Source organism: Ambystoma mexicanum, chromosome 11, assembly GCF_040938575.1.
Source record: "Ambystoma mexicanum isolate Mex_15411 chromosome 11, UKY_AmexF1_1, whole genome shotgun sequence".
NCBI lineage: Eukaryota > Metazoa > Chordata > Amphibia > Caudata > Ambystomatidae > Ambystoma > Ambystoma mexicanum.
The window spans coordinates 956,785,872-956,809,560 of NC_090934.1; the positions used below are offsets into that span (position 1 = coordinate 956,785,872).

A 23,689-nucleotide genomic window follows, 5' to 3' on the forward strand; every position below is an offset into this window, starting at 1 on the left:
ATTGAGAGCCAGGCAGTGGAATCCGTCCCAGCGGGGTATGGGCTTCTACTCCAGGATTTTCGCCATACACAAGAAGAACTAGGCTGGCCTCAGAGTTGTGTTGGACCTTTCCACCTTGAACCTTTGCCTCCAGCTTCAAAAGTTCAAAATGGTTACCCCAGTGCTTATTGCAAAGACACTGTGCAGAGGAGACAGTATGTGCTCCCTGGATCTGAAGGACGCTTACTGTTGGGCAGAATCCTGTGCAGTGCCCTTAGGGACTACTACACACAAGACTACAAGTGTTAATACAAGTTGATCCTTTGGTACAAGCCTATACCACACTGTTAAAGTGGTAGCAGTAGCGGAGCAGCCAGACTTGCCTCAAGAGCAAATGAGCAGGAGTAGAGATTACACAAAGGGCTACCATTACTGTGACTCAAGCAAACACTGACTCAAGGTTTTTGGTTGAAAAGTAAAAATACATTTATTTCTAGACCATATGTTTGCAAAACACTTCACTTCTATTAATTTAAAATTACACGTAAAATACACCACACACAACCAATTCACTTTGTTCGGGCAGAGTTCAGTCTGCGGCAGTCCGCGGCTGAATGGAGGCTGCTTGCTGCCCATCGTCAACTTTGCTTCAGCTGACTGTCGACCCAGGCCTTCGACCTGTGAAGGTAAGAAAAGTAACACTCTACCTTGTTTTGGATGGCCGAAAATGGGCCTTTGACCCGAGCTATGGCAAAGCAAACGCTACAACACAGAGACAATTCGGTAAATGTGATTCTTGCCGAGCTGCCCGGAAAGTCTGGAGCCGGCATATTAGCCCCTCCTGAGGGTGGGCCAGCTACTGTAGATACTGAAACTCTTACCCAAGGGTGCTCGCTCCCAACAATGGCCTCACTGAGGGGCTATGATTGGGGAAAACCGAGCGAGCCCTGCACGAATGTCCACTCTTTGCCCGCTGCAATAGTTGAAATGGTCACACTGACAAATCCTTCAGTAGCGAAAGAACAAACAGACCAACTCTTGAGCAATTCCCTGAACATAAACCCGTCCCAGTCACCGTCATCAGTAGGACATAACATGGACGGTCCCTCCCAGACAGGGGTGGGGTGTGCGCAGCGTTTGGACTCAAACTCGCCCATAAGTGAAGCCACCGCAACGATAGCGCAGAGCCCCGTGCCCGAATCGTTGCTACCACCTCTAACAAATGAAACAAAGCATGCGAGTAGGGGAGGGCCGGTGAGGAGCTCGTTGGAGGTGGAAAGCTTTCCTCTGGCCTTCAGTGCATCAAGAGAGATTGTGAATGATAATATTCGTGCTACAAACGGCGTTTCACTGCCAAAAATAGACTTAACTAGCGCTGCGGGAATCTTCTCTTTCGATGTCACTGATACCGAACTGCTGGAGTTTGAGATTCGGTCCACGCAGATCGGACATGAAATATCTAAATTGAAGTCCTTAGGCCCAAAGCACGATGTTACACAAGCGGCGGCGGAGCTGCAAACTGGGACAATAGAAGCCGCATTCAATGGTGGGCAAGTGAGCGTTCATGTACAACAGAAAAATGTTGCTTTGGGTCAGAGCTTTATGCACGCAAGCTCTGAAGTTGAGACTGACAAATTGAGTTTAATAAATATTCCACCGACTCCCCTGATGGCGTTGGGCGGGGACACAATACCACCTTCGACAGCAGTGTGTGGTATTGATGTAAACAACAGTCCACCACAGCCTTGCTCAAATAATGCGTTGCATTTGTTCGATCTGGCTGGGCGAGAGGCTCGTTTAACTCAACGTCTGAAGGATGACTTGGAGCAAATTAAGGTTCGGCTGTCGAGCAACCCTAGACCGGTACTAGTGTCCAGTGTTGCGTGTACACCTAACTCCATTCCTGTAAATCTAGAAACGTCTGGCGTTGCTCATGTACATACAATAGCCGGACCTGGAGTACATGAAATATTGGACCGCTCCTTTGGCTCCCCTTACCTCCCGATGTGTGGTCCATTACGGACCAGGGGCAGAGGCGGGTCCCTCATGTTGAACAAACCGCAAAAGTCTACTCCGAGAATGGCTATGCACTGTTCCACTCCAAAGGTGATGGCGGCTCCGCTCGTCTTTGCCTAAAAAATTGGTGGATAGTGATGCTGCCGGCAAATGTGCAAATAAGGATACAAGTAAACAAAACTTGAATGAATCGACGAAAGAAGCCGCGGCAGCCCTCAAATCAAATCTGTCTGCTGCTGCGGCCCTACAAATACATAACAATGTGATGGCCTCAGTTGCTCTCATTCCATTCACCAAATTATACGAGAGCATAAATGACTCAGTGCAATCAAATGGTGGTCGTCTGGAACACATCATGGAACGGCTAGTAAAGCAAGATCACATCACATCATATCACTGCTTCAACAAAACCTTGAAAGTGAAAGATCCTCATCTTTCCCTGCAAAAGTTAGTGAATGATTTGACAACAAATGAGATCAACGAAAAAAAAGAATTGATGACAGCTTTTTCGTCTTGCTTAAAGCAAATAACCCTGATGATGAACCAGATAACCCCAAGAGCAAACAGCCTAGATGTTCTACCGCAGGTGCCGGTTGGTCCAGTGGCTGATATTATAAGTGACCAGTCAAGGCCAATTTTATTAGACACTGCAGGTAATGTAAATGCGAACGAGAATAGTGAACCCAATCTACCGGTGGTTGAAAAGTCTTCAAAAGTCTTGGCGTTGCCATTGAAATTTACTGTTGCTCAACCGGTTGAGGTTGCTGAAAAGCATCCAAATTCCTCTATTGAACCTGAGAAAGAAAAATTGACGACTGAACAAGAAAAGGAAACTTTAACGTCTTTGCCTTGTACTATCTCAGTAGCATCTTTTGGCATTTTCAGTGGCCCGGCAAAAAACCTAAATATGGCAAAGGAAAACACCACGCAAGAAAAATCCAAACAACTGACAAAGGCTCAGCCAAAAAAAAGGACTGAAAAGTTAAATTATTGCGACTCCTGAAAAGGGGCTGGCAACTCAAAGAAGTTTATACGTAATCTAACGACACCAGTAAAATCGACCCCCGTCTTTAGACTTTCTAAAGAAAATTTGACACAGCCCACTAAAGGGTCCAAAAGGGCTGTTGTGGAGGGGTCGGCAAATACAGGTGAAATGGATAACCCAAAAAAACAACAAAGACTTGACTCAGATGATCTGATAAGCGTGGTTGAGAATACATCCATTGACTTATGTAACTTATCTACATACTCTCACGATGATGAGTTTGGAGACCCTAAGATAGATACCTCGAATAGTTCAGTGAGTACTCTCGATTCAGCTGAGTCAAATGAGCCCGAGGAAAGATGGCTGATAAATCCATGGGCTCTAAGTAAAAAGGCATGTCTCAAACAAATAGTCCCACAGAGTAAAATTAGTCGGTCTCCAAAACCCGCGCCATCGACATCGAAGTGTAATGCTGGGCCATCCACTAAAGTGGCAAGTTCTGGTGGGTCTTCCTTGACTCAACATGGTAGCACTAAAAAAACGGTGGGTCTAAATCCGAAGCTAACAACCGCTCAGCGACTAAAGGAGTCCTTGAAACATAATTATGAAATGCAAGATCCATGCAAACAGACCGATATCCGAATCGCAATTGTGAATATTTTGAAAGAGGATCGTGACGTGAACAGGATAAATGTACTATGCTTACTACACTCAGTCCCTGCCTTAAGAACGGTAACCTCCGATGATATTGCAATCATCGAATATATGTTGGAGGACTATGCAGACCAGGTGTACCTCCATATAAAATCTCACGCAGTAAGAAAGGTCATCTTGGCATCCAAAGTCAAATTATTGCAACTCGGATTCGACGTTAGTGAGCATACATCTGTTTCGCAAACAGCTTGCAAACCTTTGAGCGAATCGGAAAACAGATTAGCACCTCATGAACAAAGAAAAAATAACATAAGAAACCAACTGCGAACAGTATCATATGCAAAATCAATTACGAAGAGAAACACGCATGGTACCCAGATACATTAGCTGGGGGTAGTGAAGGACAAAGATGTGGTCTCCCTGGTCTCGTGGAACACGAGGGGGGTTCTCCCATCTGTTTGAGGAATTTCCAATTGACTTAGAGAACAACTTCGTAATTTGCCTACAAGAGACGTGGCTAAGGTCCGTGCCTGTTAAAGATGGATATGTCACCCTGTTAAACTCAGCCGGCAAAAATGTACATGGACGTCCTTTCTCGGGCCTATTAACCATGATTAAAATTGGGTTTGGATGGACAGTAATTAAAAGTGCAAATCCTAACATCTTTATACAAAGCACACTACTCCAGTGCAAACCAAGCAGCCCTGGCCTACACCAACATATCTTATTATTAAATGTGTATTGGAACCCAGTGATGATAACAACGAAGAATTTCATAGCTGCGGTAACCACAATCCTAGATAAAAATTTGCAGGCCAGAAGTAATATCATGATTATTATAGTTGGCGACATGAACTTAACTTGGTTTGACATAAAAGGTAACAAGTTGCTTAGTAAGGGAGAGATGGAATCCTTACATCATGATAGACGTAAGCACTGGGACAACATCATGAAGACCTACGATTGTGTCATGGTAAATGGGCAAATTGATGGAGACATACCACCAAATACTACTTGGCATAATATGGGCCACTCAAAGGTAATAGATTACATCTGGGTGTCCAAGCACTCCTGGGATACAATTAGAAAAATGAATGTAATGAGGACAATAAAAAGCGACCACAAAATATTGGTGATGGGCATGAACATAAGCAATAACCCAGAATTGCAGACCCCCGGACAAGCCCTCGAAGTAAATAATGGAAAAAACAGGCTGCGACTATCTTCTCAGCAAATAATTAATCTATCAAAGGTGATGGATATTGACATGATATCCTCTTATAATAAAGTGGATTATGTGTCGTTTTTGCCCCAGCAACATGGCCCACCACTATGGAAGAACAACACCAAGAAGCAACATCTGCATGGCTGGAATGAGGGTAAACGAAAAAAAAAAGACGCTTCAAAGTGAGATACGCAAACTGAATTTACAAGGAGGCACAAATAATACCGATATGATAAAAAAGAGGCAGGTTTACCGCAACTGGGTTAAAGCATACAGGTATCAGCGTGATCAGGAACGTGGTGAACAAATGCTAGGCCTGATGAAATCCAACAAATGTAGAGAAATATGGCACATATTAAATAGCTGCACAAATAATCAAGCAACCAAGATGGCCAATGTGGTTTCGGAATCTGAGTGGAACCAGCATTTCACAAAAGTATTTGCAGGCGAGGTTGAATTCGAAGCAAACAAAGACGAAGCAACGACAGGAAATTGGGACTGCATTGAATCTGTCGATGATATCCTCCTTGCAATCAATTCCCTGAATAATTCACGTGCGGCAGGTCCCGATGGCATCTCGAATGTGATGCTTAAACAAAATAAATCTGAATGGGCGGACTTTATTGCAAAATTATTTACAAAGATTGCAACATCGAAGAAAATCCCCCCAACTTGGACATCTGCCATCATCGTACCGATATTCAAGAAGGGAGATTGGGCAAATACAGCAAATTATCGCCCGATCGCCCTGTTGGACACCATTGGCAAAGTGTTCGCTAATTTCCTACAAAAAAAAATAACAAAGTGGGCCATTTCGGCTAAAATTGTGGACTGCAGACAAACTGGGTTTACCAAGGGTGTTGGTACAGAGAACAATCTGACGCTGCTCAACATCCTGAAACTGACAGCTCTGGCGAGTAAAACGAAGTTATTTATAGCTTTCATTGATCTTCATCAAGCGTTTGATTGCATAGATCAGAAATTGCTATGGGACAAACTAAAAAAATGGAATTGTCCTCAGGATTTATTGCAGCCAATAATTGCATTACACACATCAACCACAATACAAATAAGGCTAAATGAAGCAGGACTCTTGTCGAACAATATGAGGACACAAAGAGGTGTGAAGCAAGGGTGTCCGATAGCTGCATGCCTATTTAAGCTATTCATTGCTGATATTCCGGCTGCTTTGTGTAATGTCCGTTGTTTCCCCCCCAAGGATAAATGATTCTCAAATAGACTGCATGATATATGCGAACGATATCGTGCTAGTTGATAACAAGCTGATTGGCCTCCAGTGTCTCTTGCAAAAGCTACAAGTTTACATGAATCAAAATCACTTAAAAATAAACACATCAAAAACAAAAAGTATGAAGATCGGATCAAAAAGTGGTACAAGGTCAAGATCCTTTAAGTGGAGACTTGGAAACATGACCTTAGAAGAAGTTACTGAAATGAGATACCTGGGAATCATGTTCAGTCCATCAATCTGTGAGCGGAACTGGGTCCAAGACGTTGAGTTCCGGATGATCACTCTGGCAGTCCAAGGATCCCGGTTTCATTACCTCTTTGGCAAGTTCTCCCTCTCCCCGCTCCGGCTATTCTATCTCCAAAAAGTAATTCCGTCAATCAGGTATGGAGCAGAGGCTGGTTGGAACCTGGACCATACAATTTGGGCAAAATTAGAAGGCCAATTCTGGAAACGTGTCTTAAGATTACCAAAATGCGTTTCCATAAAGGTTATAAGGCAGGAGTTAGCACTTGATGACCTATACACAACTGTTATTTGGAAAGCGCTATTACAAAGAAAGAACCACCGTATAAAATTCTGGCGGTGACAGAGTCAAAACATGCAGGGGGTGTTCTTGCGAAATGGCTAGATAAAGCAAATGACATCATGTCTGCTGCCAATATAAGCAATGAAATGCTAATAAAGTGGCCACAACTAGCAAAAAAGAAACTAAAAGAATGGTCCTGGGCATGTAACATGGACAACCTGGAAGGACTAACAACTGCCCCGTAACTTGGACCAACAGCAAACAAACTGAATAAACTACCAGGATACCTCATTCAATTCCCATCAAGGCACCATTGTGATCGATTCCTTAGACTTCGTTTGAATGCCCTAAGAACAAGAGAAGTATTGTTTATAAGAAAAGATGCAGAGACAAGCGATAATTTGTGTAGATTCTGTCGAAATGAAATTGATACAGTAAGACATTTGATAACTGCCTGCCATAAACTCCATTCCTTAAGATCTATACACCTCATGAAGTTTGCACCCCTAAACGAGAACATGGACGAGTGGTGGTATCGAATATTGAGTGGAAGTTCCATTATCTTGACTTGTGCAGTGATCAACTTCATTGATGCCCTAAATGTTTGAAAATGTTTGACAAGATATGGGGGCCGAGGGTCAGGCGCAAGGACTGTATAAGGATATGTGTAAGGATGTGTGTTAGAACAAAAAGTTTATAATAAACTATGTTAATAATAAAAAAAAAACAGTACAATTCAAGCTAAGTGCCTATGCTTTCGACAGACTGGTGTTGTGAAACAAAGATGGTACCGGGGGGGATAGGTGTGATCACTTTTTGACAGCAATGCCAGTTCGGTCTTATAAAGATACGCGTACCCGCGGGAAGAAATATTACCGGAGTAAAAACACACTTAGCACCTGAATCAACACAAAAGAGTTGGGGATAAAAATCATAGGCAGTACTTTTGTCAAGACAGAATCAGTGGACACTTTCCTACAAGTGAATAAAAGACAATAGGCCTGCGTCGGTGTCAGATGGAACAGGTTTCCTGTTGTCGAGGATCACACGGTTAGTACAGTTCACAATTCGAGATTACCAGGAGTACTTGGATATTGTCAGAAAAGGAAGCAAAAGTTATAAGAGGGAAGGAAGATGAGGACAAGCCTTTAGTGGGGAGAAAAGGGTTCACCCCAGTTCCTCTAAGTCGGGCACAGTACCTTATTCAAGTGAAGAAGAGCTGGTGCTACGGCAGTTGTTCCTGGTAGTTCCTGCAGACTTACGGTTCCTGTGGCTTCAGTCGTCGGGACAAGAAGGAAGACGTCTGGAGCAATCTGCATTACAAAGGGATGAGGCCAGCAGAAGCAAAAGCAACAGTGAATAAAAGGTGCGCTCCTTTAAAACAGGAGAGGCTCTTCAGATGGCTATCCGGACCACTACAGCTGTGTGCAGCGATTTCGACCAAGAAGAGGATCCTCTGCCTGTGGAAGATGAGCTGGTTGATCCCACCAGGCTCGAGGGAAGAAGACTCCGGACTGGATCTTCTTTTGTTGTTGAAGGGTAGATCGCTCAGGACTGCAGCAGGGCTCCACCGGGACTCGGTAGTTGCAGCAGCCGTCGTCTTCTCCGCTTCTCTTTGGTTCCTTGCAGTTCCAGTGGCGACTCTGACTTCCAGGCCAAGAGTACTGCCTTTTATGCAAAAATTCCCATTCACACAGCCTGGCTGTCAATCGCCCAGCAGGGGGGAGTTGTCTGGCCCGGACAACCACCCCAGCCAATCATGACAAGTGCGACTTACCCTGTGCAGGGGGTGAATACACCCCTCCCTCACATTCAGCCCACCTAGACACCCAGATGCCAAAAGGAGGGCTTCTTGAGAGAAGCCCGCCAAAAGACGGTGAACAAAGAAGGCAAACCTGGTTTGCCGCGCAAAGTAAAACACGAGAAGGACTTTAACAAAAAGAAATGGCGACTAAACCTGACCGGAGCCAAAATAAAGAGTATTTGGTCAAGCTGGTTTATGTTCGAGGGTAATATGATAGCCTGGAACAGTACCACGTTTATATAATATAATCGCGGTAGAAAAGTTAGAGTAGATACCACTGCCACCAGCCAAGTATAAATGTTAAAAGAGCAAACCAAAGCTCAGAGGGGTACAGACAAAAAGGGATAGGAGTTAACCCTTTCCAGTACTCCATGTAAGATGGGGTGTACTGGATCTGTAGTTTTTAACTGACTAGTTAAAGTAAATGGCAAATTTACTTGTTTTCTAGGGGACAGTATTCCGCCCCAGAAAAATGGAGTCAGTGGGAAGTCTCAAAAACACCCCCGTGTTACTGCACTGAAGGTGCTGTGTAACACACATAAAAAGTGGGGTTCATGGAGTGGTGTCCTCCAGAGCCCACTATCACACATACAGTAGAAATACACATGGCAAAACACATGTAGGAGTGGGAAAAGGGCTCACAATCCAGCAAAGCTGCTGGGGGGGACTCACTAGGTGAGGGAAATTAGCCATAGAATGAGAATTCTCCCCAACACTTACCTACACGTCCCGATTTGGCAGCCCCATCAGTCCTTCTGCGGTTCAGGATCATGAGCTTACATTTCCAATACAAGGTTCTACCCTTTGGCCTCAGTTCAGCCCTGAGGGTCTTTACCAGGCTTATGAATGCAGTAGCAGCCCTTCTCAGAGCCCTAGGTTACTATGTCTATCCATTCCTCGACGACTGGCTCATCAGGGCGAGATCCCCGGAGGCGGTCCACCATACCTCCTCCACTCTCATGAACATGATACGCGGCTTGGGATTCTCCATCATTCTAAAGAAATCCCAGCTGGAACCGATAGTCCAACGTTCCTGGGCTTCATATGGGATCCGAGAGAGTTTTTCCCCCGCGGCGGACAAGATCGCAGCCATCAAGAGGGCGGCAAGTAATTTTCTCAGCAGAGTGGTGATCTCCGCATGGTGGTACCAGCACCTCTTTTATATCATGGTGGCATGTCTTGTAGCAGTGCCTTACACAAGACTCAAAATGAGGAGATTACAACTGCACTTTGCAGCCTTATGGAATCAGGAGCAGGATTCACAGGCGGAACTCATCAGCATTCCTCCCTTCGTATACCAGGACCTAGTCTGGTGGAGCATGGACTGCAACCTGAGGATAGGCAGGCCCTTCCGACAGCCAGCACCGCAGGTTACCATCACCACAGATTCGTCTTTGGAGGGGTGGGGAGCTACCCTGCACAACCACATCATCCACATATGAATTGGTTAAAACTGAAGGCCATCTGACTGGCTCTCAAGACCTTCCTACCGCTCATCAGTGGCAAAGATTTTCCTCATTCAGAGATATGGGTAAGAAAAGGGGTAAATGCCCTATTTTTTTGTTTTCGGGGGGCATGGTTCGTGAGGGACAAATCTGTTAGAACAAAAGCAGGTGAGACACAGGATACCCCTCCCTTTGACACTGGTAGGTATTGGTAATGACCCCATTAATACAGACGTATTGATTAATCTGTTTTCAGGTACTTATCTCAGACTGGTAAAACAAAAATGTATTCATCATATAGTCAAATTAAAAACAGGTAGAACAAAATCTAACAATGATTTTGATGTTTTCTACTCGTATAAACACTTTAGGGTTGGTCAAACATAAGTTTTGTGAGGACTTGTACTAACCTCACAAAACTGATGTTTGACCAACCCTGAATTGTTTATACGATTTGAATACATCAAAATCATTGTTAGATTTTGTTCTCGTCATGATGCCTACCTCCAAGGAGCCAGGTCCGACCCAGCAACCCCAGAGGCAGGCAGGCATTCCCCCCAGGGAAGTGCCTGCGGGGCCAAGCTGGGGCCCTTTGGACACAGTCCTGGCGCCTTAGGCGCCAGGCTCATGTTGGACCCCTGTCCTGGCACCTTAGGCGCCAGGCTCATAAAGCTAGACATGTGTTCAAGTGTTTTAATGTGCACTTACCTGATGCAGACCATGCTGCTACGTCCAGGCCCTCTTGAGGCTTGAATGGAACTACTTTACCTGTGGGACTACTTTCCACCTGGGTGTGGTCGGGAAGGATACATGCCTGGAACTTCTTCCAAAGCTATTTAAACCACGCCCAATCAGCAACTCACGCTTCACGTTGTTCTGCTCCTCGCAGCTGGACGTTCACCGTGTCAGCTCCTGCATCTGGACTTCAGCCACGCCTGTCAGCATCGTAGGTTGCCTGCAAAGGGAGATAAGAGAGAATTGGAGAGAAAGAAGACCTTACCTGCTAAAGCTGCATCACGGGGACATCACACTGACGATCCTGAAAGGGAAGACATAATTTTAAAAGCATTTCGCTTCGATCGCTGCAGTGCTGCATTTCACTCACCTTTCCTGGGAGCCTCCATCTTCAGCAGCGATCATCCGCATCCGGATCCGCACCCACTTCCCAGAGCCTAGAGAGAAAAGATAAGAAAACAAGGTGAGAGAAGGAAGGGAAATAGGAAAAGCTGTTTCCTTCTAAGACTTACCTGTTGGGTCATTCCCATTTCATTTTGGGTCCTGCCGCTTCCTGGCATTCCGGACCCCGGCCCCAATGGGGAAAAAAGACAGACATTGAATGAGCGAAGACAAAGACATTGAATGAGCGAATGCAAAGACATTACCCGAACGCTCATCCAGAACTTACACTTCGGGTCGGCGCCATATCTCCGGCATTCCGAACCCCGGCCCCTAAGGGGAAAAAGACATAAGCATTAGCGCTTGCTGCAATAAGACAATGAACATTATTATTAAGCTTGAACTTTTGAACTTGCAACAGAACTCTTACAGCGCCTCACCTGAATAGTCAAGCTTATTTTGAACTCCCATCAAACCCCAATCCAGTGAAGTAACTGGGTTTCAATGCGCCCCTGCATCAGAAGCAGGATGGAGAACTCATCCTTCCAGACCCTAAGGTGAGACTTCACAGGGAATCGTGGAAGGGTATCGAGGAGGGTTGGAAGGGAGTGGGAGGCTTGAGCATTATTCCGTCAGTAGGTAATACTCCCTTTTCACGCACAGGGGAATATTCCTGCGAGCCAGAAAAGCCAGAGTAGAGGGGCCCTTCCTGTCCATCATCAGAGTCCTGCGCTTCACCATTGAAGAAGCATCAGCACTCGAAGCCAGACCTGCGCCTCCGTGGGAATCGGGTGAGCGTGACAGTTCTACCTGTTTTTATTTTGACTATATGATGAATACATTTTTGTTTTACTAGTCTGAGATAAGTACCTGAAAAACAGATTAATCAATACGTCTGTATTACTGGGGTTCACTACCAATTCCTCATTCAGACAGACAACTCCATCAACAAGCAGGGTGGCACCAGGTCCCTTTCTCTATGCACCCTGGTGTTCAGCATCTGGGAATGGGCCCTGGCAAACAACATTCACTTGATTGCGATCCACCTACGGGGTAGTCGAGCCTGGAGGCGGACAAGCTGAGAAGGCTGGGGGCGGACAATTACGAATGGCAATTGAACAATCTGGTCCTTCAGGAGATCTTCAATAGATGGGGTCATCCTCAGGTGGACCTCTTGGCCACCTAGTTCAACAGGAAGTGCCCAAGTTTGCATCCTGGCAGGGTCAGGGTCTAGGCTATCTGGGCCATGCACTACATATACAGTGGAACGGGATGAACGCCTATGCCTTCCCTCCCACTCCACTGGTACACAGGGTGATCTGCAACATAAGAGAGTCCCAGCACTCAGCATCATTCTGGTAGTTCTGTGGTGGCCGGCGAGGCCATGGTTCTTGGAGCTACTCAGCATGTCGGACCAGCTTCAGATGCTTCTCCCACAGGGCCCAACTCATCTCCTGTTGCAGCAGGGAGGCATGGTGTTCCACGCTGTCCCTCAGAAGTTAACTCTCGCAGCGTGGTTCCTTAACAGGTCACACTGAAGCATCTGCGCCTCTTGCAGGCTAACGTCAACATCATTCTGGTGGGCTAGAAGCGATGCGACTAGAAGCCAGCACAAGAACAAGTGGACTAGGTTTTCCCATTGGGCCAATTCTAAGGAGTAGACCTTCTTACTTGCGCACTGGACAATGTGCTATCCTTCTCAGCACACCTCGCACATTCTGGAGTGCAGATAGTCACATGCCGCACCTATCTTGCGGCCATCGGAGCCTACTGGAACTAGGAGGAGGAAGTGCTCTTGTCCGCCAATCCAGTGCTCAAGACATCTGACAGGCCTGACTATGCTCTACCCACCCATCAAGAAGCCAACATAGTGTTAGGCGCATTGGCGCATAAACCCTTGGAGCCAATGGCATCCGCGGACATCAGGCTAGTCACCATGAAGACAGCACTTTTGGTGGGTCTTGCGTCTGCACAATTTGTCAGCGAGATCCAAGCTCTGGTGGCTTCTTAGCCATACACTACCTTTCATAGGGACATGGTGGTCCTCAGAATGCACCCCATGTTCTTACCTAAGGTAGGCTCTGTGTTCCACCTAAATGAGGAGATAGTACTCCCTACTTTCTTTGCAGACCCCAAGGACGATGCTCGGAGGGTCCTGCACATTTACATGTGAGGCGAGCGCTAAAGTTCTATCTGGACAGAACCAAGAGCTTTTGCAAATCTGAGGATCTATATATCATATTCGGTGGGTCAAGGCAAGGATATCAGGCTTCCAAGGTCTCCATAGCAAGATGGATGGTTGCAGCTATTAAGGAGGCCTATGAGGGGCAGCACAAGCCACTTTCGGCAAGCATGCATGCCCATGCTATCAGGGCCAAGGCCACAGCAGTTGCATTCCTGAGGCACGTCCCGTGGCAGGTCTTCAGCAGGGCAGCCACATAGGCCACTCCCTCCGCCTTTTGCAAGCACTACTGTTTGGATGCCGGCTCCAGGTCAGATGCGGCATTCGGGCAGGCAGTATTAAGGAACTAGTTTTCTTACGGAGGGTCGCCTCTCCACCCTGGGGCTACATTCATTTGTAATCGCCCATGCAGTATGTAGGAAAGGGGACGGGACGTAAGAGTAATTATAAGTTACTCACTGTAGTGACTAACATACTCTTAGTCCATAGTCCCTTTTCCTGCATACTTCCCACCATCCTCCCCCCTAATAAAGCTGGTGTCATTAGACAATGGTAATATTGTTGATGCGTCTATGGGGACTGAGTAGTGGTGCCGGGTGGCGGAGTCGGGGGAGTGCATGCTCCCAGGGCCGCACCTCTAAATTTAAATGGGAAGATTTCTTCTGGTGAAAAAGGTTCCATCTCCCGTCCCTATGAGGGACGCCCATGCAATATGGAGGAAAGGAGACTATGGACTAAGAGTATGTTATCACTACAGTGAGTAACTTATAATTTCCTGCTTGAACACTTCCAAGATAATCATCCCAGCACACACAACTGAGTCTCTGTGCGCAGGGCACTGGATGGGTTACCTAGACCTCAAGGATGTGTACCTTCATGTCCCTATCTACCAGCCGCATCGAACATTTCTGCGGTTCACGATTATGTTGCATCACTTCCAGGACATGGTGCTGGCCGTTGGCCTCAATTCAGCCCTCATGTCTTCATAAAACCCATGAATGTGGTGGCTGGTCTCCACTGCCTGGAAAGCCATCCCTTATAGCCCTATTTGGATGACTGTCAAGTGAGGGCCAGTTCGCTGGCAGACATTCTTCCCCAACTGTGGTTCTCCCTCAAATGCCAGAAGTCACAGTTGACTCCCACCCAAGTGTTCCTTGTGGTGTGCTGGGACACGGCCGTGCAGTGGGTGTTCCCCCATATCGGAGAGGCTACTGTCCCTCCTCAGGGCAATGGGGCACTTTCTGGCCAATTCAACCACCTCGGCATGGTGGTTCCAGCACCTTCTGGACTTGATGGCTTCTTGCCTACTCACCGTTACACGCCTGCCTCAGGTTGAGACTCCTCCAGATCCACTTGGCGGTCAATTGGGACCATGAAACTGGGTTGTAGTTGGAGAGAATCCCTATCCGGCTGTCCCTCCTTCCAGGTCTTCAGTGATGGCTGTTTGTCTACAATGTGCAGTGGGAGCCCCCTTCTCCCTGCCGGAGCCCGCTCTGGTGGTGATAACCGATTCCTCCCTCTCGGACTCTGGGGTGGGAGGGGGGCCCTCCTGTATATCAATCTGCTCGAGCTCAGGGCCTTGCTACTGCTCATCGGGGGCAAGGAGGTTCTGATCAGGATCAACAATTCCACGACCGTGTTCTACCTGAACAAGCAGGCTGGCACTCGTTCCCCCGCCTCCTGTACATGGAGGCGGTGGCAATTTGGGATTGGGCCCTGTCGGAGGGGGTATGGATCTCCTCGATCCATCTCTCGGGAGACCATGCGGAGGCGGACCAGCTCAGCCTCCTTGGGTTCAATGCACCTACAAATGTGAGTTGCACTTAAACTCGTTTTTGCTCCTCTTCCAGAGATGGGGGTTTCCGGATCTGGACTTGTTTGCATCTCCACCGAATTCCATGTACCCCTGCTTCGCCTCTTGGGTGGACCGGGGTCGGGGGTTTCTAGGGGATTTGTTCCAGCTCTACTGGCACAGACACAAGTGCTATGCGTTTCCTCCTCCGTTGCTCCAGCTGACCCTCCACAAATTCCGAGCCTCACTAGGCTGCAGCCTCATCCTGATAGCACCCCGCTTGCCCTTGCGGGCTTGGTTCTCGGATCTGCTGTTGTGCTCCCAGGGGCCTGTCCATCTTCCGATCTACAGCAGGGGCTTCCTGATGCAGCTGGGCGGGTCAGTGGAACATCCGGACCCGGCCTGGCTGGTCCTAGCGGCCTGGTTCCTGAATAGCTTAGACTGCACCATTTCCAGTTCTCGGTTGACAACTGGGACATCATACAGCAAGTGGACCAGGTTCTTCCACTGGCGTCTGGACAAGGGGCTGGACCCCCTTACCTACTCTTTTGACGATATGCTGGGCTTTTCCCACACATCTGGCTCGTTCTGGTGTTCAGGTCAATACTTGCTGCACCGATTTGGCGTCCATTGGGGCCTTCAAGAATTCCACAAACCAGTTTTTTTCAGCGGCCAACACAGTGAGTAGAGCCCACCTCATGGGGTTGTCCAGGCGTTTTCCTCAGGTCCATAGGCTGCACCTGCTCTGGGCCCTCAACGTGGTTCTCGCGGCTTTGCAGTGTAAACCCTTCGAGCCGATGGACTCAGTGGACATCAGTCTGGTGACACTCAAGGCAGTGCTTTTGGTGACACTCTACGACGTGAAGGGGTCAGCAAGCTCCAGGCCCTGTCATCATGTGAGCTATTCACCACTTTTCATAACAACAAGGTCATCTTGCACACTCACCCAAACATCTTGCACACTCACCCAAACGTCTTGCCCAAGGCTGTCTCTCCATTCCATTTGAATGACGAAATCTGGACCTAAAGAGCTCTAAAGTTCTCTTTCCCGGATGAAAACCTTCAGGAAGTCTGAGGCACTGTTCACCTTTGGCACCTCGTCTCTTGGCACCCGGTCTTCCAAAGCGTCTACTGCCCCTTGGCTAGTCCAAGCCGTTTCAGAGGCTTATACAGCCACGAATAAGTCATTTCCTGCGGGGATCCATCCTCATGCGGTCAGAGCAAAGGCTACGGTGGTCGCCTTTCAGAGACATGCTTCTTAGGCAGTCGTCAGCAGGGCGGCTACTTGGGCCACTGAGTCTGCGTTCTGTAAGCACTATGCATCTCGCTTGGAGCTGGTATGCAGGGAAGAGTTCGGTCAGGTGGATCTGAAGAACCTTTCTGCTGCTTAAGTATGAGGCAGGTTGTCACAGCTCCACCCAATGGTCTTGTTCGGTGGAATCGCCCACAAGGATGTAGGGAAGGGGACGGAACGTATAAGTAATGAAAGTTTCTCACTGTAGTGACTAGAGTACTTGTATTCCTTACACCCCCTTCCTCCATACGTCCCACCCAACTTCCCCCGCTTGTACGCCAGGGGCTAAAATATTCAGCATTGCCAAGTATTCAAGTGTTTGATGTGTGAAAAGGGGCCTGAGTTGAGGTGCCGCAGGGCGGGATCTCGTGGACGTAACCACGCGTCCATGCACTATGCTAAATTTAAATGTAAAGCTAATTTTTTTCGCTGCTAAAGGTCCAGTCACTACAGTGAGTAACTTTAATTTATATACCATAATTAAGTACCATGCTTGAGGAGTAGTGTGAGGGACTAGGGTGAGCGGAACTGGTACCCTATTCTTCATTCAGGCGTGACGTTCAAAAGATTGCCCAGGCTTTGCAGTATAGTCCTAGGTTTGTGTGTTTTTCACAGTATCCTATTCCCAATCATCCTGGGCATAATTTTTCGAGGACCCGCCGCCACAGTGATCTTTGATTTATCCAATAGAAAAGTCTGAGTGTCAGAAAATCAGCAGCTGGAGATGGCGACTCCCCCAGTTTTTCAAGTAACTTGTGCACTCCTGTGCTTGGTCACTTGGAACTATCCTGGTCCTGGGGTGCTGAAATTGTAGAAGGGAGACTTTGGGCCTTTAGAGACAACGGTTACAGATACTGGAGAGGAAAGGAATTAAAGATGGCTGGATTTTAACTAGTTGCTAACACCTGCCAAAACTGTAGTTTCCATTAACACACAGCGCACTAAGACAACATTTACACCTGAACGGACTGATGCAATTGCAGAACCCAAGCCCAGGCCTGTTCCGGGTAAATGGGGAGTGTGGTTTACGAATAGAGTTGGTGTGAGGAGTACAGAGATTGAGCATTTACTAGTGAGGTCATTGTGGGGCAAAGATGAGGAAGAGCAGAGGGCAAGGAGGGAGAGTCAGGTGGTGAGACCGCACACAGAGCATGTAAGGTGGAATAAAGAGGGAGAACCTGTAGAGGTTTAGGTAGAGAACTGTAGGGAGGATGAATAGATTAAGAGAGGGAGAGGAGTAAATGAAGGACGACAAGGGCAAGAAAGTGGCATCTTGAGGAACAAGCTGCGTGTTGGTATAATGAGAACGCCAGAATATGAGGATTGAAGAGAAAACTGTGAGAATGAGCGAGGGGGTATAAAGCAGAAGGATAAAAGAGGAAATGAAGAGAAAGGGAATAAGGTTAGAGGATATGGGAAAGAAAGACAATACCAAGCGCCTCACCCCTGCACCAAATCATCCAGTGGTGGTGAAGAGCCAGGTTACATTTGAAGGCTTGGTAAAACCTGCCGAGGCAAAGCTGCACTCTCTAGAGAGGGCGAGAAGTTTTCGAAGTCCTGGGGTACTAGGTTTGTATGGGTCGGACACCTGACCCGCTTCAAAGACGGTTCAAGCTACTATTGGTGGTGGTGGTGGTGGTGCCAGGCACTTCACATGTTCAGGCTGACCAACATGATATTCTGACCAGTCCTGTCCGAGACCAGAGATACTCTACAAAATTTCAAGACAGAAGTGCGTGGACTCCAAAACCCCAGAGACTGTAAGTGACTGTCAGGAGGATAGATGTGATTAGGAAAGAACGAGGGAGAGAGAGGATGACGGAGGACTGCAGTCCTAAGAGAAATGTACCCATTTAGGAAAACCCACCTCATGGGTTCAGTCTCATCTAATCCCCTGGATTTGTGCTGTATCCAATAAAGAAAGGGAACTGATACTTTGGGTTGATTTTGGTTTTTGATTCCACAATGGCGGCATTAGACCCTGTTAGGCAGAAACCTGTGCAGTTCCCTTAGGGACCACTGCAAAAAGTTTAAGACTACAGGTGTTAGCAGTAAACCCAATTGGTAGCAGTGCACCACCCAGATTTACCTGGTAGCTGTGGCTGAGCAGTCAGACTTCTCTCAAGAAGAGTTAGGCAGTATATAGAGTATGCACAATAGGGCTAAAAATACAGTAGCACAAGCAAACACTGACCAGAGCTTTGGTATAAAAGTATATAATTATTTATTTAAAAACACACTTGTAAAAATACACTGGCACTAATATGTCAAGCAAGTTCAAACAGTCACTATAAGTATATACACCTCCCTAGTTAATTATTCGACAAGTCTAGGTTAAGACACCACTTATTTAGCAAAACGGAGGTGAGCGTGTAACCGTAGATGGCACTCCAATAATTTGTTTAAAAAGGGAGAGAAAAGGCATAATAGGAAAAACACACCGTACCAACACTTTTAAGGAACCACAGAAAGGCAGGGTATACTGTAGAGCAAAAGGTTCATAGGCCAGGCCCACTCTTGGAGAGAGCAAGGCGGAATGTGCCCAAGATCACAGTGGAAATGCACTCAAAGTCTTTGCAGAAAAGTCAAAAGAGGTTGGATCAAGTTAGAAAGGTAATGTTAACAGGTCCGAGGTCACCCCAGGATAGAGAGTCAAGGATTTACGGGACACCTTGGACAATCTGTTGCGAGGGAGACCAGGCGGGACACAGTACCTGAAATGGTGAGAAAGCTCCAGCGGTGGCAGTTGTTCCTGGCAGAGGGTGCAAGTCGGGACTTCGTCCAGGGGAAGAGAAGATCTCGACGTGGAGGAAAGCTGGAGGTTGTTGCACTGCCAGGGAAGAAACCAGCCGCAGAGTTTCCCAGTTAAAAGGTACGACCCTTTTATTCGCGGCAGTGGAGAAGCGTGGCAATCCGGCCGCCGAGGTGCTTGGCACAGGCGATTCGACCATGAGACGATGCAGGAAGGCGAAAAAGGCTAACTGGTTGGTCCCACCAGCTCAAAGGGAAGAAGACTCTCCTGGAAGAAGATCTCCCCTGTCGTCGGGGAAGTGGTGAGTTCGTACAGCAAGGCTCCACTGGTGGTGTCTTCGTTGTAGATGGCTCAGCTTCTCCCCTCTTCGGATTCTTTAGTTCCTGTGGTGACTTCTGAAGTTCCAGTCCCCAAAGCCCTGCTTTTATGCAGCAAAACCCCCATTCATCAGCCTAGCTGTCATTCAAACATGCTAACTGGTGAGCCGGGGCAGCTCACCACTGGGCCAATCACACAAGAGTGCGACTTGATTTGCCAAGGCAACTCAGTCCAGGGTGCCTAATCCCCCTCCCACACATCCTGTTGACCCCAGACAGAGTGGCACCATTTGGAGGGTTTATGTGGAGAAGCCCGCCAAAAAGTGGAACAAAGGGCTCGGCTTGGGTTAGAGTTCCAGAGGCGAACACAAACGCCATTTTAAAACAGAGTCCTGGCAAAGAGACCCAACCGAGAAATAAATATTAAATAAATAACCAGGCGGTATCTTTAACATTGCACCAAAAAGTGGGGCGTTTAAAATGAATGGGAAAATCCCATAGGAAATATTCTGGTGGAATATTTTGCATGGTATCCACTGCCACCAGCCAGAAACTCGACAAGGGGGGACTGGACAGTGCCCCCTTGGAAAACAGACCCAGGGGCAATCGAATTACCCCTACCAGTACTTCCACAATATGATGGTTTGTACTGGTTCTGTTCCCAATTTAAGACTAGTAAAGCCAATGGTGACTTTACATGCCCTGGGAGACAGTAGTCAGTCCCAGGGTATGGAGTCTATGTTTGGGGGTCACTATGACACCCCTGTATTACTGCACTGAGGGTGCTGTGTAACACACATCCCAAAAACACATGAAGCCCTATGGAGTAAAAGACCCCATGGCCCATAAAACACATTACATAGTCAAAGGACATTCTCAAATCATGCCTAAGAGTGGGAGAAAAATAGTCTCACTCTTAGCAGGAGAAAAAAATAAACCCCAAAAATCCAGCAAAGCTGCTGGGGGACTCACTAGGTTTGGGAAATTAGCCTTTACAGAGTATTCTCCCTAACAGACCCTGATAGCTATGCTTTAAAAGAAATATGCTTGTTATTGAAGCAGCAATAAGTCCCATGATTTTGTAAACCTAGGGAACAGAGATTGTCAGCAGTTCCTTCAGTGAGGAAAAATGGGGTAACACTGATAAACAGTTCTTTATTTTTTTTTAAACATTGGAAAACACCACTCGAATTCACAAAACCTAAAACCTGAAAACAGGAAATCCTAATCATTGTCCTACTTTTCCTGGGGTATATTACTGGAAAAAGCTTGAATAATGCAAATGCTTTTCCAAATCTGAGTGGAATGTCTTCACCAAGCATAAATATCAAACTTGTTTCCGGAAAATGTTTTCATTATCCAAGTCAAGGGAACTGTTTAAGCCCAAAATATTGACAAAGTGAAATTAGTTACATTGTGATTTCACCATTACCTTTCTGGTATACTGAATACCTATTTTCTGTCTCTCTTAAATTTGCTTTGTTTCCGTCCTTAGGTTGTTTAAGACCATACAGTTTTATTATGCATAAAAATAATTAATTTAGAACATATTTCCTAATGTGCACTAAATATTTTTAGCTTTCCTATTGCCTGTTAAAACTAAGTTTTTGTTTGTAAACTGCTTGTCATCTTTAATTTGTCCATTTGTAACCCCAGGACTCCTCCTGACCATTTCCAGTTGATAGTATTTTACCCAACATGCAATTCTTGTATTCTGTACATTGATAAGAGTACCTGCGAGTAAAATGGACAAATTACACTTGTTTGTTAAGTGGACGTTAGAATCAATATTATATCACTGTCGTTGGTCCTGGGGTTGCCAGGCCTTTTCTGATTATCAGATGCAACAAATGACGTCCAATTTTATTGACCAGTTTGGCTTCAACGATGAGAAGTTTGCTGACCAAGATGACATTGGCAAGTGAGTATTATTTGATCCTGATTTTATCACTTTGGTCTTTTGCTTGTGCGTGGGATTTCTTTCTTTATTCGTGGGATCTTTTGCTTTTGCACATACATGGGCATCATTGTAAATGTAGTTCCTTTCCTAAGAATGTATTGGTTAGCATTTACTGTCCTTGCAATATATTATTTGCATGTATTGTGTGTGTGATCCCATCAGAATGTTCTATTTAACCAATTTCAGATGTTTGTAGATCGGGTATTTGAAGCAGTAATACTTCACAAAATAATTTAACATAATGCTGAGACCTCATCAAAGGTTTTAAATGCTATGTTTTACAGAACTCTGCTGGATTCTTTAGTCATATTGACGATTTAAAGCACTGTGTATAGCCACCAAGGTCAGATATTGTGGCAATGATGATTACCTGTTTTCTTTGGGGGGAAAAACAATTTCTTCACAATGTAAACCTGCACATCCTGAAACATTCAAAGACCTACTCAGTTAATATGTTCGAAACATGTTAAAATGTTGAATGGCGACCAGGTAAAAGGCAAATAGCTCAAGAGATGAAGAGCAGGCTACCTGTCCTGATTTCTAGGCTCAACCGGAAGTACTATAGATCTGTTTGGTTAGGATATATTAATTGCTCATGTTTGACACCCTTGAGCAATTTAAAACATGAAACAGAATATGGCTGTATCAGTTAATGATCCCAGAAAAAGAAATAGCTATTTAATGTATAAATAAAATGTGCAGCGGAGACCACCAGGGGGCACGGAGGAAGATGGCCGCGTGAGCAGGAGCTCCTGACCATGTCGGCATAAAGAGATGACACTGAGCTGATCTGCCCCATGCCCACACCCAGCACCTGTGAGAGAAAGCAGAGACTGGGGTGCCCGTGCCTGCCTCTTGAGAAAGCCAGCGAGCTGCGGTCCTAGAGAAGAGGCCTCTCTCTGAGGCGCGGAGAGAGCAGGCTGAAGCAGCGTGGAAGTGTCTGGCCGCTGAAGAGGGCAGAGTGTGAGACCAGCATAGCTCTGTGGCCAGGCCTCGACAGATGCCCTGTTGGGCTCCGGAGTGCACAGTCCGATGACCCAGCAAGGGAATTGCGGCATAGGGGAAGTGCGGGTGCGCCAGCAGAAGAGAACTCTGGTGAGGCCACCCATGTGCAGCCCAACTACAGGGTGGTGCACCACCACAGTAGAGCAGTGAGCTGAGCCCTAGAGGAGCCTCCTGAGCGCAGCCCGCCAACATCGCAGCAGGCTCTGGAATTGACATGGGTGGAGTGGGCCTCTCCCCAGAGAGCAAGCACAGACAAGGTGCTTTCGAGGGCCACTAACTGCTGAGTGCACCTCCCCCCTTCTACTGTCGTAGTGTGGCTTGGAATGGCAGGCGGTACCAGGAAGCCACCAGCAACAAGACCGAGGAGCAGGCGCTGGGTGTGAGCCAGAAAGCATGCCACAGGGAGTGGACCTGCAGGGAGACGGAAGAAAGCCCTGTGCTGAGCCTCGAAGGAGGAGGTGCACTGTAGGCGGCCTTATACCTGCATCACGGCAGGGGTCCCCGGGTTCCGAGGGTATTAAGTGGAATTGTTGGCACCTGGGGCCTGGATCGGTGGGGTGGAGTGGAGTGGAGTGGGGTGCGTTGCCGCACTGGGCCACTGACTGCATTGGTACCAGAATTGGCGCAGACTAACATCAGAGGGGTCCCCATCCATTGAACACTGAAGGTACCCAGCAAAGGCCGGAAATGAAGTAGTAGAGCTAAATTGTGTGCCGCCCGGACAATCTAGAACTGTGCTGCAACTGTGCAAGTGCCCAGTCCATTGTGTGGGTCATCCTGTGCTGAATCCCTGTTGTGGATGGTAAACAAACTGAAGTGAGAGGACCTCCTCCCTCAATCCTTGGCAGAGCAACAGCCTTCCAGCAGGGATCTAAGTTGGGAGTGGAAAAGGTGGCCGGGAGTGGAGGAAAGTCAGTCAAGGTAAAGATGGTGAGCTTCCCAGTGGAGGTGGACATCACACAGTTCTCCGCGAAAGAGGATGTGGGAGGCATCCTTTCCAAAATTAGAGCACTCTTTGCCGAAATTAGAGCACTCCATAATGACTTACAGACCTCCCTCACAGACCTGAATGAGAGAGTAGTCCCGACTGAAGGCAAAGTTGTATGCATCAAGTTCAACCAATTGAATGCAGACTTGCTGGAAAGTTGCCTAGACGTCTGCATGTCTGATGTGGAGATGAGGGAAGAAGTGGCCTTGAAGCTAGACCACCTAGAATTGTGATAGAAGGAACAATATAAGGATTGTCTGGCTGAAGAAGGATGGGGAAACGTCTGGGCAACTAAAGAAGTACAGAGGATTATAGACGTACTGTTTAAGTCTGAAGGAGGAAGGGAGGTACAACTGGAGCAGGCCCACTGAGGAAGAAAGCCATTGGCAACGGCCTG

General features: G+C 47.0%; 1 protein-coding gene across 10 annotated transcripts in view; it reads left to right on the forward strand.

Annotated features, from left to right (window-relative positions):
• Positions 1-23,689, forward strand: part of PPP6R3 (protein phosphatase 6 regulatory subunit 3) — a 2,530,957-nt gene that overhangs the window by 1,686,593 nt on the left and 820,675 nt on the right. For 5 of the 10 annotated variants that reach the window (XM_069624109.1, XM_069624106.1, XM_069624110.1 and 2 more), the window contains one exon: positions 21,163-21,260. In XM_069624109.1, the coding sequence (XP_069480210.1) occupies positions 21,163-21,260 (98 nt within the window). The remainder of the gene's footprint in view (positions 1-21,162; positions 21,261-23,689) is intronic. The other 5 variants (XM_069624114.1, XM_069624112.1, XM_069624111.1 and 2 more) reach the window with 2 other exon arrangements.